Here is an 11,834-nt window from a genome sequence, read left to right on the forward strand (position 1 = left end):
GCACTAGACGACCTCTTGAGGCCCCTTCCACTCCTACATTTCTAAGATTCTATGCCTGGCTTTGCTACCAACTTACTGTGTGACTTGAAGCAACACACTTAACCAATGGGCTTCAGTTTCCCCATCTGTCAAATTAAGATAATATAAGTTTTTCTGCCCCTCGCTGGACAAGTGAGTGTTAAGAATGGCCCTACTGGGTCAGACCAAAGGTCCATCTAACCCAGTATCCTGTCTTCCGACAGTGGCCAGTGCCAGGTGTTCCAGAGGGAATGAACAGAACAGGTAATCATCAAGTGATCCATCCCCTGTCGCTCATTCCCAACTTGTGGCAAACAGAAGCTAGGGACACCATTCCTGCCCATCCTGGCTAATAGCCATTGATGGACCTATCCTCCATGAATTTATCTAGTTCTTTTTTGAACCTTGTTATGGTCTTGGCCTTCACAACATCCTCTGGCAAGGAGTTTCACAGGTTGACTGTGCGTTGTGTGAAGAAATACTTCCTTTTATTTGTTTTAAACCTGCTGCCTATTAATTTCATTTGTGACCCCTAGTTCTTGTGTTATGAGAAGTAGTAAACAACACTTCCTTATCTACTTTCTCTATACCAGTCATGATTTTATAGACCTCAATCATATCTCCCCTAAGCCGTCTCTTTTCTAAGCTGAAAAGTCCCAGTCTTATTAATCTCTCCTCATACGGAAGCCATTCTATCCCTAATCATTTCTGTTGCCCTTGTCTGAACCTTTTCCAATTCCAATATATCTTTTTTGAGATGGGGTGACCACATCTGCACACAGTATTCAAGATGTGGGCATACCATGGATTTATATAGAGGCAACATGATATTTTCTGTCCTATTATCTATCCCTTAGACTGCTGCTGCACATTGAGTGGATGTTTTCAGAGAACTATCCACGACTCCAAGATCTCTTTCTTGAGTGGTAACAGCTAATTTAGACCCCATCATTTTATATGTATAGTTGGGAGTATGCTTTCCAATGTGTATTACTTTGCATTTATCAACATTGAATTTCATCTGCCATTTTGTTGCCCAGTCACCCAATTTTGAGAGATCCTTTTGTAGCTCTTCGCAGTCTGCCTGAGTCTTAACTATCTTGAGTAATTTTGTATCATCTGCAAATTTTGCCACCTCACTGTTTACCCCATTTTCCAGATCATTTATGAATATGTTGAATAGGATTCATCCCAGAACAGACCCCTGGGGGACACCACTATTTACCTCTCTCCATTCTGAAAACTGACCATTTATACCCTTTGTTTCCTATCTTTTAACTAGTTACCAATCCGTGAGAGCACCTTCCCTCTTATCCCCATGGCAGCTTTCTTTGCATAAGAGCCTTTGGTGAGGGATCTTGTCAATGGCTTTCTGAAAATCTAAGTACACTATATATCCACTGGATCCCCTTGGTCCACATGCTTGTTGACCCCCTCAAAGAATTCTGGTTGATTGGTGAGGCATGATTTCCCTTTACTAAAGCCATGTTGACTCTTCCTCAACAAATTATGTTCATCTACTTGTCGGACAACACTGTTCTTTATTAAAGTTTCAAACAGTTTGCCTGGTACTGAAGTCAGGTTTACAGGCCTGTAATTGCCAGGATCACCTCTGGAGCACTTTTTAAAAATTGGCGTCACATTAGCTATCCTCCAGTCATCTGGTACAGAAGCTGATTTAAATGATAGGTTATAGACTACAGTTAGTAGTTCTGCAATTTCACATTTGAGTTCCTTCAGAACTCTTGGGTGAATACGATCTCGTCCTGGTGACTTATTGCTGTTTAATTTATCAATTTGTTTCAAACCTCCTCTAATGATACCTCAATCTGGGACAGTTCCTCAGATCTGTCACCTAAAAAGAATAGCTCAGGTTTGGGAATCTCCCTCATGTTCTCAGCTACGAAGACTGGCGTTGTGAGGTTGTAAAGCATTGGGAGCTCCTTGAACAGGAGATGCTATGCAAGTGTACAGTATTACTGGATCACCAAAAGACAAGGGGAATATCCAGCATTAAAACACACTAACAAGTGCTCAGTCAGCCAGAATGCCAGGTTCACTAAACATTCCTGACCCTTAGGTTAGGAATAGAGGGTGCCTGGTGCCTCATGCAATTGACGTAATAAAAACTCAAAGACAAACAACAGCTCTTGCCTAACCATGCTTGTTACTGTGCAGTGAGTGGTTCCATTGTGTTGGAACGCAGGGGGGAGAGATTAACGTGAGTTTAATTTAAAACATTTTCCCAACATCTGCTACAATTCTTTTGTTAATTTGTCCGCCTTTGCAACAAGCTTCTAAGTGCATGCAAGGATCCTCAATTAGAGGCTGCCTTCTTCACAGCTCTGACACTGAGACAGAGGGAAGCACTCAGATTCACACTCTTCCAGCCGGATATGAGGAGACAGCACCTTTTGAACTAGCAGCCCTAACCTCAGAGGCACTTAAGAGCTCTGTACACGTGATGTGTCATTAAAACCCAAAGGCCAGAAAGCAAGAGGAGCAGCCGGGCAGGCCAAAACTGGTAGAGCAGGTTCATTTCATTGTGATTTTGTTCCTTAACACTCTGATGCCAAGAACCTTCCTATTATCACTGCCCTTGTCTTGCTCCTGCCAGCCATGAAATGAATCCCCCAGTCTCTCTCCACCTAGGAAAAAAGGTGCTTAGACACAGGTGACTGACTGCTCTAGTACAGAAACCCTTTTCATTTTACCAGATGGGCAGCCCAGCAAGTCTCCATCAGACCCCTTTCCAAGGGATTTTTCCAAAGAATCCAGCATGCTGCCTCCCATAGGAGATCGCTGTAAATGCTCGTGAATTTAGGGCCAGATCTGCAAAAGAACTCAGATCATTAGGTGCTGCACTGTTTTGAAAGTTTGCCCACAAGTGTCAGTGGGAGCTGCTGGGTGCAGAGCATTTTTGCAAATCTGAGCCTTACTTACATGCTTAAAAGGGAGCTGAGCACTTGAAATTCTGGCCCTGAACTCTTGAATATCTCTAGCCCTAATTGTGTAACACACATAATATCTTATACTTCTATAGCACCTTCCTTGCGGAAGGATCCCATACCTTTTCCAAACTATATAATCACTTCATCTAGCACTGAAATGCAGTCATCTCTGGGGTGGCACATAGTTGCTGTTTTACAGTGCACAACAATATTGCAGATCAGTTTAAGATAGGAAATGAAAAATAACATATTCAACCGAAACTACAAGGGAAACTTAGGGAGGCAGAATAGCAGCTGGAATTTTGATCAAAGCACTAATGTTAACGTGATGGCTGCCCAATGGGTTACATTAACACACCATTTCCTGGTTCCTTCATGATCACAAGAGGTCAATTTTACATCGCCTCAAAACAGGTGGCACCAGCACCATACCACTTACGAGTACAATCCTGGGACATTGGTTCAATACTGACTCAGGAGAAAGACTTCTCTTTACTGAGTCATTAACACCACTTCCTGCAGCCCCTGGCTTTTTCTTAGGAGCCTCCCTCCAAATACTGCTCAATATATGTATGCTCATCCCCTTGACAGAGCACTACTGGATCTTTACAGAGACTTTGGTTTGCTCACACAGAGTCTCAGGGGGGATTAAATAGCAATTGGCCCAAACTGTGATTGAGTTCACCAGGTATCCTGCTATCTGGTTTCTAAAGTGGGGAGGTGAGGAGGATCAGAAAGCTGCTTCACTCATCCATCATGAGCATCTTAAATCTGAAACCCTGATTATAAACATTTAGGCACAGAATGTAGTAACAAATACCATTGCAGCTAGGCTCACAACGGCCTGTGTGTGCACTTGGGGCCTTCGTAAAAGGTTGTTTAGGCAATCCTGCTTCACAAGGCTCAGCATCCCCATTGGCACTGCTATTAACTTCAGCAGCCTTAACTCTTCAGAATGAGCACACGGCTCAAAACAATTAAGCCATTCTTGGTCCCGAACAGTAACACAGCATGGTAGCGTGCACCAAACAACAGAGAAGCCAGACTTGGCTCCAATACATTGCAAATGTATTGCTCTTGGGAGACGAAGAGCAGCAGGCAATTATCAGTGGGGTCACATTGCAGCAAAAACCTAGTATTACAGGACTAACAGCCAGGTCTATCCTCTGAGAGCACAGCCTTAGGTCATCTGGACAGAAAAGGCCTGAAGTCAATACACAGGCTGCCCGGTTGCAATTCTCTAAAAGGAGACAGCCACAGAACAAATATGCAGCTGTCTGAGCTGAGCTTTCCAGGGTAAAATGCTAAAGAGAGGGTTGTTGGAGCCTGAAGCGGTTGTTGAGAGTACAGTGGGCAGAGTTAAGGCTGATGTGGCACATGGGGGTGGGGTGGAGAGGACTGCTATCTCCAACCCAGATACAGAGGGTGAACGTGGTTACGAAGGGTGTAGTGAGAGGGAAAGGGGAGATGAACGCACAGGGTTAGATCATCAATTATACCAGGCACCTTAATTGAAAGTTTCCTGCATGTTTTCTGTCTTATTTCTCAGTCTTAGTTTTGCATTAAAAGTTTGGATTTGGTTTTTTTTATTGTGGGAATTCAAAGAGGAAGCAGCTTGGATGTCAGTGATCTTGCCAGTTATCAAACACAGAATCACAGCCCTGAAAAGGATCCTTGTGCAAACAGGACATGTCACAGGAAACAGAAGAATAGAGCTGCACGAATAATGGCCTATAAACAGGAAAAGGCCCTGCAGTCCTGCCCCACTCATTTGTTATTGTCATCATTGTGTTGATCTGGCTAACATACTAATTTGCTGTCACTCAGACACCGTCATACATGACCTCAGTCACAGTCAACATTTACCATCTTATCCCAAATGCCAGTGCTCAGCACTGCTGGGGGGTTATTCCTTTAAATAAAATGTTTGTCCCCAAGAGTCCATTCAGCTTAGCTCAGGACTGGCCTTACAATTTGCAAGAAGTAAGGCAGAAATTTAGGGCTTGCTAACTAAAGGTGTGAATTTAACATGGCTTCATTAAGATGCTTTTTGTGTGGACACTCATTCAGAATTAAAGTGGCCTTAATCTGGTTTAGTTTAATTGACAAATTTAATTCTCAACGTGTGTGTCCACACAGGGGTTTAATGCAGTTTAACTAATACACTGTAAATTCAATTCAGATTATTTTTCCTGGGTATCTTTGTGTAGACAAGCCCTACAGAGGGTGCTCTGAAAGCTCAATCAGCCACTTGCCTGACCTCTGTATCCACCTGTTGTCTCTTGTCCACTGTCTCCCCTCTCACCACTGCAACTATCCAGTCTATTTAGATTATAAACTTTTTCGGGACAGGGACCATGGTTTTGTTCTGTGTTTGTCCAGCACCTAGCACAGAGGGGTCCTCTCCCATGACTGGGGCTCCTTAGTGCAACAGCAATACAAATAATAAAATAAATCATAATAATTGACCACCACCTCCAAGTACAGAGGTGGGTTGAAGGGAATTAGTCCATGAGCAGTCTCCCCCATCAATCCCACTATCAAAAAGGCCATGACATGATGGGGATACAGGGGACACCAAAAATCCAGGGCCCCAAGGAGTAACTTGCCTTGTTTATGATCAGGCTAGACACCGCCCTCTCCTCTCATACCCACAAAGACACTGAAGATAGGACAGTCTATGCAATCCCATAGAGATGAAATGAAGGAGAACTGCAATGTGAAGACTATTAAAGTCACCCTGGAGCACCTAATTGAGCTCCATGAAAAAGGATTCACGAGACCGCATCCACCCCTGTGGTAGCCTGGACAGCCTGATGGTTACTTTGTGACAACGAATATGCATTTACAGGTGTGTCCCTGCTTTTGACCCAGGGCGCACACACAAGGTTAAAGCAGGTCTATGGATGGACCTAGTGCTAATGCTCCCAAGTTAGAGAGCCCACTTTGATTTTAGCTGCCCAGGCCAGAGGCTGCACACTCATTTGGGGGGGGCAGGTGTGGGGGAAGAGCATCTTGAGCTTCACAACAGCGCCCTCTGCAGTCAACAATGGAACAGCATGGAGAGATTCCATAGCAAGCCCTTTGCCAGTTCTCCACTGCTAGAAGAATGGTGGCTATAATACAGGCTCTTGAGGAGGAGGAAAGTAGAGTCATGGAACTTTGGCAGGGGCATAGAGAAACACCAGCTGTATAATAATATAGTCCTGAAAGCACAGGTGCACCTGACAGATGAAAGGCTAACCCATGCATTCAAGGTTTTCTTTTGATGAAGCCAAGACTGAGTTGCTTGAAAATTTTCAGAACCAGGTTAATAGATTACTAAACTGATGTCTCTTTAGACACAGGGCATTATTTTATCAGGCTCAGATTAACACCTTATCAAGATAAGGCAGCTGCACACCAGTGTGAGAAAGACCCAAATATTTTTTTTCCATTTGCTCCCTCTCATCTCTTTAAAAACAGTTATGTGGCTGGCACTAAAACATGACAAGAAAATGTCAGAAGATCGTGAATTTTATATTATAGACTGGTCACTTCCTGAAACTCTAAAGACTATTTTATCATTAACCTATTTAGGGAGAGGGAAAGTTAATTTGTCTAATGATTAAAGCACTCCTAGGTTTGATTCCCAGCTCTGCAACTGATACCCTTCTTGTGATACGCTGGCAGGTCGCAACCTCTCTGTGCTTCACAGTAGCCATCTATAAAATACCATCTAAGTAACATGAGTGTTGCCGGGAAGGGGGAGGATAGTTCATTCATGATGATAAAGCATCCCGAGATCCTCAGATGAAAGGCACAAGTAATATTATTAAATGGGCATTAACAACTTAAAAATCATATCTAGATAAATTCCAATTATCCAAACAGCTCAGGGGACAGATCTGATTATAATGCAGGTATACCAGCATTATAAACACATATCTTTCCTTTGCAATTACCACCAATTTATATAATTAGAACTGAAAGCACTTTGAAAATCCAATGTACTATTCACACTTTATGCTATTTGTTGGCTTTTAGCATTTTTCTTGCCATTATAATTGATTAAGTCAATTTCATTTTTGTTTACAGTCAATTTCACTTTCAGGTTCTGGACCCCTCATTGTTTGGGTTGAAAGGAAATGTTTATTTGCTGATTTTTTAAAAACTGACTCCATGGGAAGTTAATTTTAATTAATGGAAATGTTTTCAGTTTAGAAGAGCTTGTTTTTACAAAAATCTAAACTTGGGCCAAATCTGGACTCTTTTTAACCAGTGACTGAACATTGTTCTTAACTGGACCATTTCCTGCTATCAAAGCCTTAGAAAACCACAATTGTGATTTCCTGCTTGCTCAGCTAAAGGTTTTAAGTTACCAGTGATTTAATACCAGTGATTTAATGAAATGTAAACTTCCATTTGTCCTGCTGCCCAGTGTTAGAAGAGAAAGTAGAAAGAGTAGATATGCTGCTGAGAGAGCAATGCTTAGTTTGGGTAAATACCTGTGGGGAAACTATCCAAACCAACAGAATATTTTGTTTTTAATTCCAGCAACTCAACGGTCTGGGAGGTTACACGGAGATTGTTACCTCTATAAGCTCAGAAGATTGCAAGGAAGCCCAGTGTTGCATATTGCACATGCAAACACCAGTGCCCTTCTCAAATATCAGAGTAGCAGCCAAGTTAGTCTGTATCCGCAAAAGGAAAAGGAGTATTTGTGGCACCTTAGAGACTAACAAAGGTATGTAAATATGGGCGTTTCACTATCCCACCCTCTTTTACGCATGGCATAAGTTTCACCTACATTTCTACAGACTCCGCTAACAAACCCAGCCAAGAACATAGATTGTCTTTGTTTTATTCAGTGTCACGGTGAACTTTATCTCACTACATATGTCAACAAACCAGAGGAGCCACGCAGCCTTCTGGATCTGCAGTACAGGTGACTGCCCTGCTTAGAGCTTTTTTTGTAAGCTCCGGACATGACAAGATTAGGTGATGGAGGGGCAAGGGTTGCATTCATTTTTCAATCTCGCCTTCTACAAACATGCTTTCAAATGGTGGAAGGAGAATCCAGAATTGTAGGGATTAGGCATCTATGACTATATTAGCACTCCTCACTAAAATGAAGCTATTCTCTCTTTGTTATTCATTCCCCAAACCAAATCTTTGTCCCTAGACCCCTATGTTCATAAATGTTTCCCTTTACCCTGCACCCCTTTATTAATAAGTCTCTCACTTCCCCCACCCTTCCCTCATTTCTCTTCTCCTCCAGTTACCTTTCCTTCCACTACCACCTCCAATTAGTCTCAGAGGATCCATTATCCCCCTGCCATCAGAGATCCTTCAGGGTGGCAGCCCTCAGAAATGCTTAGAGATGCTAGAGTCCAACGAGTAACATGTGCTGCCTCCATTAGACTCCCATTATCTGCTGTCCTAAGAAAAGAAGACTTCAGCTCAGTCCCAAACTAAGATCCACAGCTGCTACTTCACCAGGGCAGCCACCTTCCCTATAATATACACTTCCGATTTTTGTTTTACTTCCTTCTCCCCATTAAACCTACAGAGATACAGCACCTACTGGAGCACCACAGATGTGATCCTCCTCTGATACAAGTGGCTCTTAGCTCTTCCCCATCAGTGTGTCAGGGTTAGAATGAAACTAACAACAATCATATCAGCTATGTCAGTTTCATTCAGCTACCTCCTGTCCAACAGAGAGGATTCTCCTGAAGGGGCTATATGAAAATGCATAGACATGAGAAAAAGTGGGGGAATCCTCTGTTGATTTAAACCTTGAGCAGCTGAATACCATAAGAGGACAGAACCTGCCTTATCAGATCAGAAAATTGGTCCACCAAGCTTAGTAACCTGCCTCTGGCAGTAGCCAAAGACAGACGCATCAGAGGATAATGAAGAAAAACATAATGCACCTACGTAGTTGTGAGATGTTGAATAGGGTGAAAATCCTTACCGACCCCTATGGTGATGAGCTGGTGCCCTGAAGCATAAGATTTGATTAGTATCGATTTCCCTTATTTTAATAAATGCATCTAACATCTAAAGATATGAGTTCATATACAGATTTCATCACAGCTAAAACTGAGTCTTGACTGGATGTTAATCCATGTCACAAAGTCATCACACAATTTAGCACATAACTGCCAATCTCAATAAAGGGAAGGCTCAGCAGTGGAATAGTATGGGCTACTGGTGGTCAGGATTGAAATGCATTGACAGAGCAATATAGGAAAACTATAGTTACTAGGTCCTCAAAAAGAACAGGAGTACTTGTGGCACCTTAGAGACTAACAAACGTATTAGAGCATAAGCTTTCTTGGGCTACAGCCCACTTCATTGGATGCATAGAATGGAACATACTGTAAGAAGATATACATACACATACAGATAAATTGGAAGTTGCCATACAAACTGTGAGAGGCTAATTAGTTAAGATGAGCTATTATTACCATTAACTTGGGTTTGAATAGAGACTGGGAGTGGCTGGGTCATTACACATATTGAATCTATTTCCCTAAGTTAAGTATCCTCACACCTTCTTGTCAACTGTCTAAATGGGCCATCTTGATTATCACTACAAAAGTTTTTTTTCTCCTGCTGATAATAGCTCACCTTAACTAATTAGCCTCTCACAGTTTGTATGGCAACTTCCAACTTATCTGTATGTATATATAACCTTCTTACTATATGTTCCATTCTATGCATCCGATGAAGTGGGCTGTAGCCCACGAAAGCTTATGCTCTAATAAATTTGTTAGTCTCCAAGGTGCCACAAGTACTCCTTTTCTTTTTGCAGATACAGACTAACACGGCTGCTACTCTGAAACTAGGTCCTCACTTTCCTCAGAACTAGAATCCCCCAGCTGTTACAAGGCGGCAGATACAAAGCAGAAGGGCTGTAGATTAGCACCAATACATTAAAACCACAGGTCCCAAATTCCAATCCTAATCTTCAGAAAATGGAAATAATCTAACTACATAGCATAGCAAGGAGCAGCGTAGTGGTGAATGTGCCTTTCTCCCACAGAGAATTTCCCCTTACTCAGGTTTTCATGCTTGCCCAGGTACAAGTTAAAGATCCCATGGCACTACAACTCTCCACCTCTGTCCATAAGCAGTACTGCAAGCTAACTGGCTCTGTGGATGGTGCTGACATCCAACAGCTGTTACACCTACAATCACTCTCACCTGTGCCTGGAAGGCAGTTATTATGGGGAGAAGCACTAGCTAGGGGAGGTTATAAAATTCATATCATTTATCCAGGTTGCCAGGCAGGGTTGCACAGATGTAGGGATACTGTGAAAGGTGTGTGATGGGAATGGCTCAGGCACATGGGCTGTGGCTTCCTTGGCACTGCCCCCTGCTACCCACAGCTCCAGCCAGGTCCCTTCTACCTGCAAGGCCCAGTCCCCAAGGATCCTGCCTTAACCCCCCACCCCACCCCCCTTGCCAGTCTAAGCCCCAAAGAGGGACAGTTTAGAAACTGGGAACCCTCAACTGGCTTTCCTTCTGGTGGGTGCTATTTAAAGGCATAGGGAGGAGGGGTGCCACCATGCAGGGCTTTGAGGGAAACCCAGCAGCTGTTATTAAAGGGCAGGGTTAGCTCCTTCCAGGGGATCCGAGAAACGCACAGAGGAACCTCCTAGGAGTCTCCCCCCAAACCAACACCCACCCGCCCAGGAGCCTCCAGGGTCCCAACCAGCCCCCCAGGGGACTCCTCCCTTAAACCAACCCCCCAGGCTGCCCTCACCCCGCAGCCACTCCCTGCGCCCGGCCCTCAGCTGCCCCCCTCGCCAGGCGGCTCCCACCTGGCTCATGGCGGACCGGCCCCCTTATTTTCCCGTCTGGCACGCAGATCGCTGCGGCCGCTTCTCCCGGTGCCTCCCCCGCCCAGGCTCTAGGGGAGAGGGGCCCGACGGGCGCCCCCCCCCCGGCCTGGATCTCAAGGCACATCCCGGCCCGGTGTCCCCGGGACACCAGCCCCGCTCGGTTCGGTCCGGCCCGGCCGCTCACCTGGGTCTTGGTGGTGAGCTGGATCACCGCCTTCCTGAAGTTCAGCTTGGAGTCGGCGTTGCCCATTCTCCCGGCCGGACCTGCCCGAGCCCAGATCCGCCTCGGCTCGGCTCGGCTCGGCTCCTCCCGGCGAGTCCCTGCGGCGGGCAGGGCCGTCTCCTCCCCTCCGTCAGCACGAACAGCGCCGTTCGCCCTCCTCCTCTCCCTACGCGGCCTCCATCCCCCCGGCCCTCACCTGCCGCCGCGGCGCTCCCCGCCTGTCAAACCCAGCCTCGCACATGCTCCGGCCGGCCCTCCCTCCTGCCACAGCACACAGCCCCTCCTCCTCCTCCACCCTTCCCTTCATCCCTCCTTCCCTCCCTTCTTCCCCCTCCACACAGCCCCTCCTCCTCCTCCACCCTTCCCTTCATCCCTCCTTCCCTCCCTCCTGCCACAGCACACAGACCCTCCTCCTCCTCCACCCTTCCCTTCATCCCTCCTTCCCCCTCCACACAGCCCCTCCTTCCCCCTCCACCCTTCCCTTCATCCCTCCTTCCCTCCCTCCTGCCACAGCACACAGCCCCTCCTCCTCCTCCACCCTTCCCTTCATCCCTCCTTCCCTCCCTCCTGCCACAGCACACAGCCCCTCCTCCTCCTCCACCCTTCCCTTCATCCCTCCTTCCCTCCCTTCTTCCCCCTCCACACAGCCCCTCCTCCTCCTCCACCCTTCCCTTCATCCCTCCTTCCCTCCCTCCTGCCACAGCACACAGACCCTCCTCCTCCTCCACCCTTCCCTTCATCCCTCCTTCCCCCTCCACACAGCCCCTCCTTCCCCCTCCACCCTTCCCTTCATCCCTCCTTCCCTCC

General features: G+C 45.7%; 1 protein-coding gene across 2 annotated transcripts in view; it reads right to left on the reverse strand.

The window, feature by feature from the left end:
* The window catches only part of HID1 (HID1 domain containing), a 47,807-nt gene extending 36,607 nt beyond the window's left edge, over positions 1-11,200 (reverse strand). The window contains exon 1 of one of the 2 annotated variants that reach the window (XM_074971901.1): positions 10,989-11,196. In XM_074971901.1, coding sequence (XP_074828002.1) covers positions 10,989-11,054 — 66 coding nt within the window. In that variant the 5' untranslated portion in view covers positions 11,055-11,196. Of the gene's footprint in view, positions 1-10,988 lie in introns of both variants that reach the window. The other variant, XM_074971900.1, reaches the window with a different exon arrangement.
* Between the last annotated feature and the right edge of the window lie 634 nt (positions 11,201-11,834).

The sequence above is a fragment of the Natator depressus genome, chromosome 14 (assembly GCF_965152275.1).
Source record: "Natator depressus isolate rNatDep1 chromosome 14, rNatDep2.hap1, whole genome shotgun sequence".
NCBI classification, from domain to species: Eukaryota; Metazoa; Chordata; order Testudines; family Cheloniidae; genus Natator; species Natator depressus.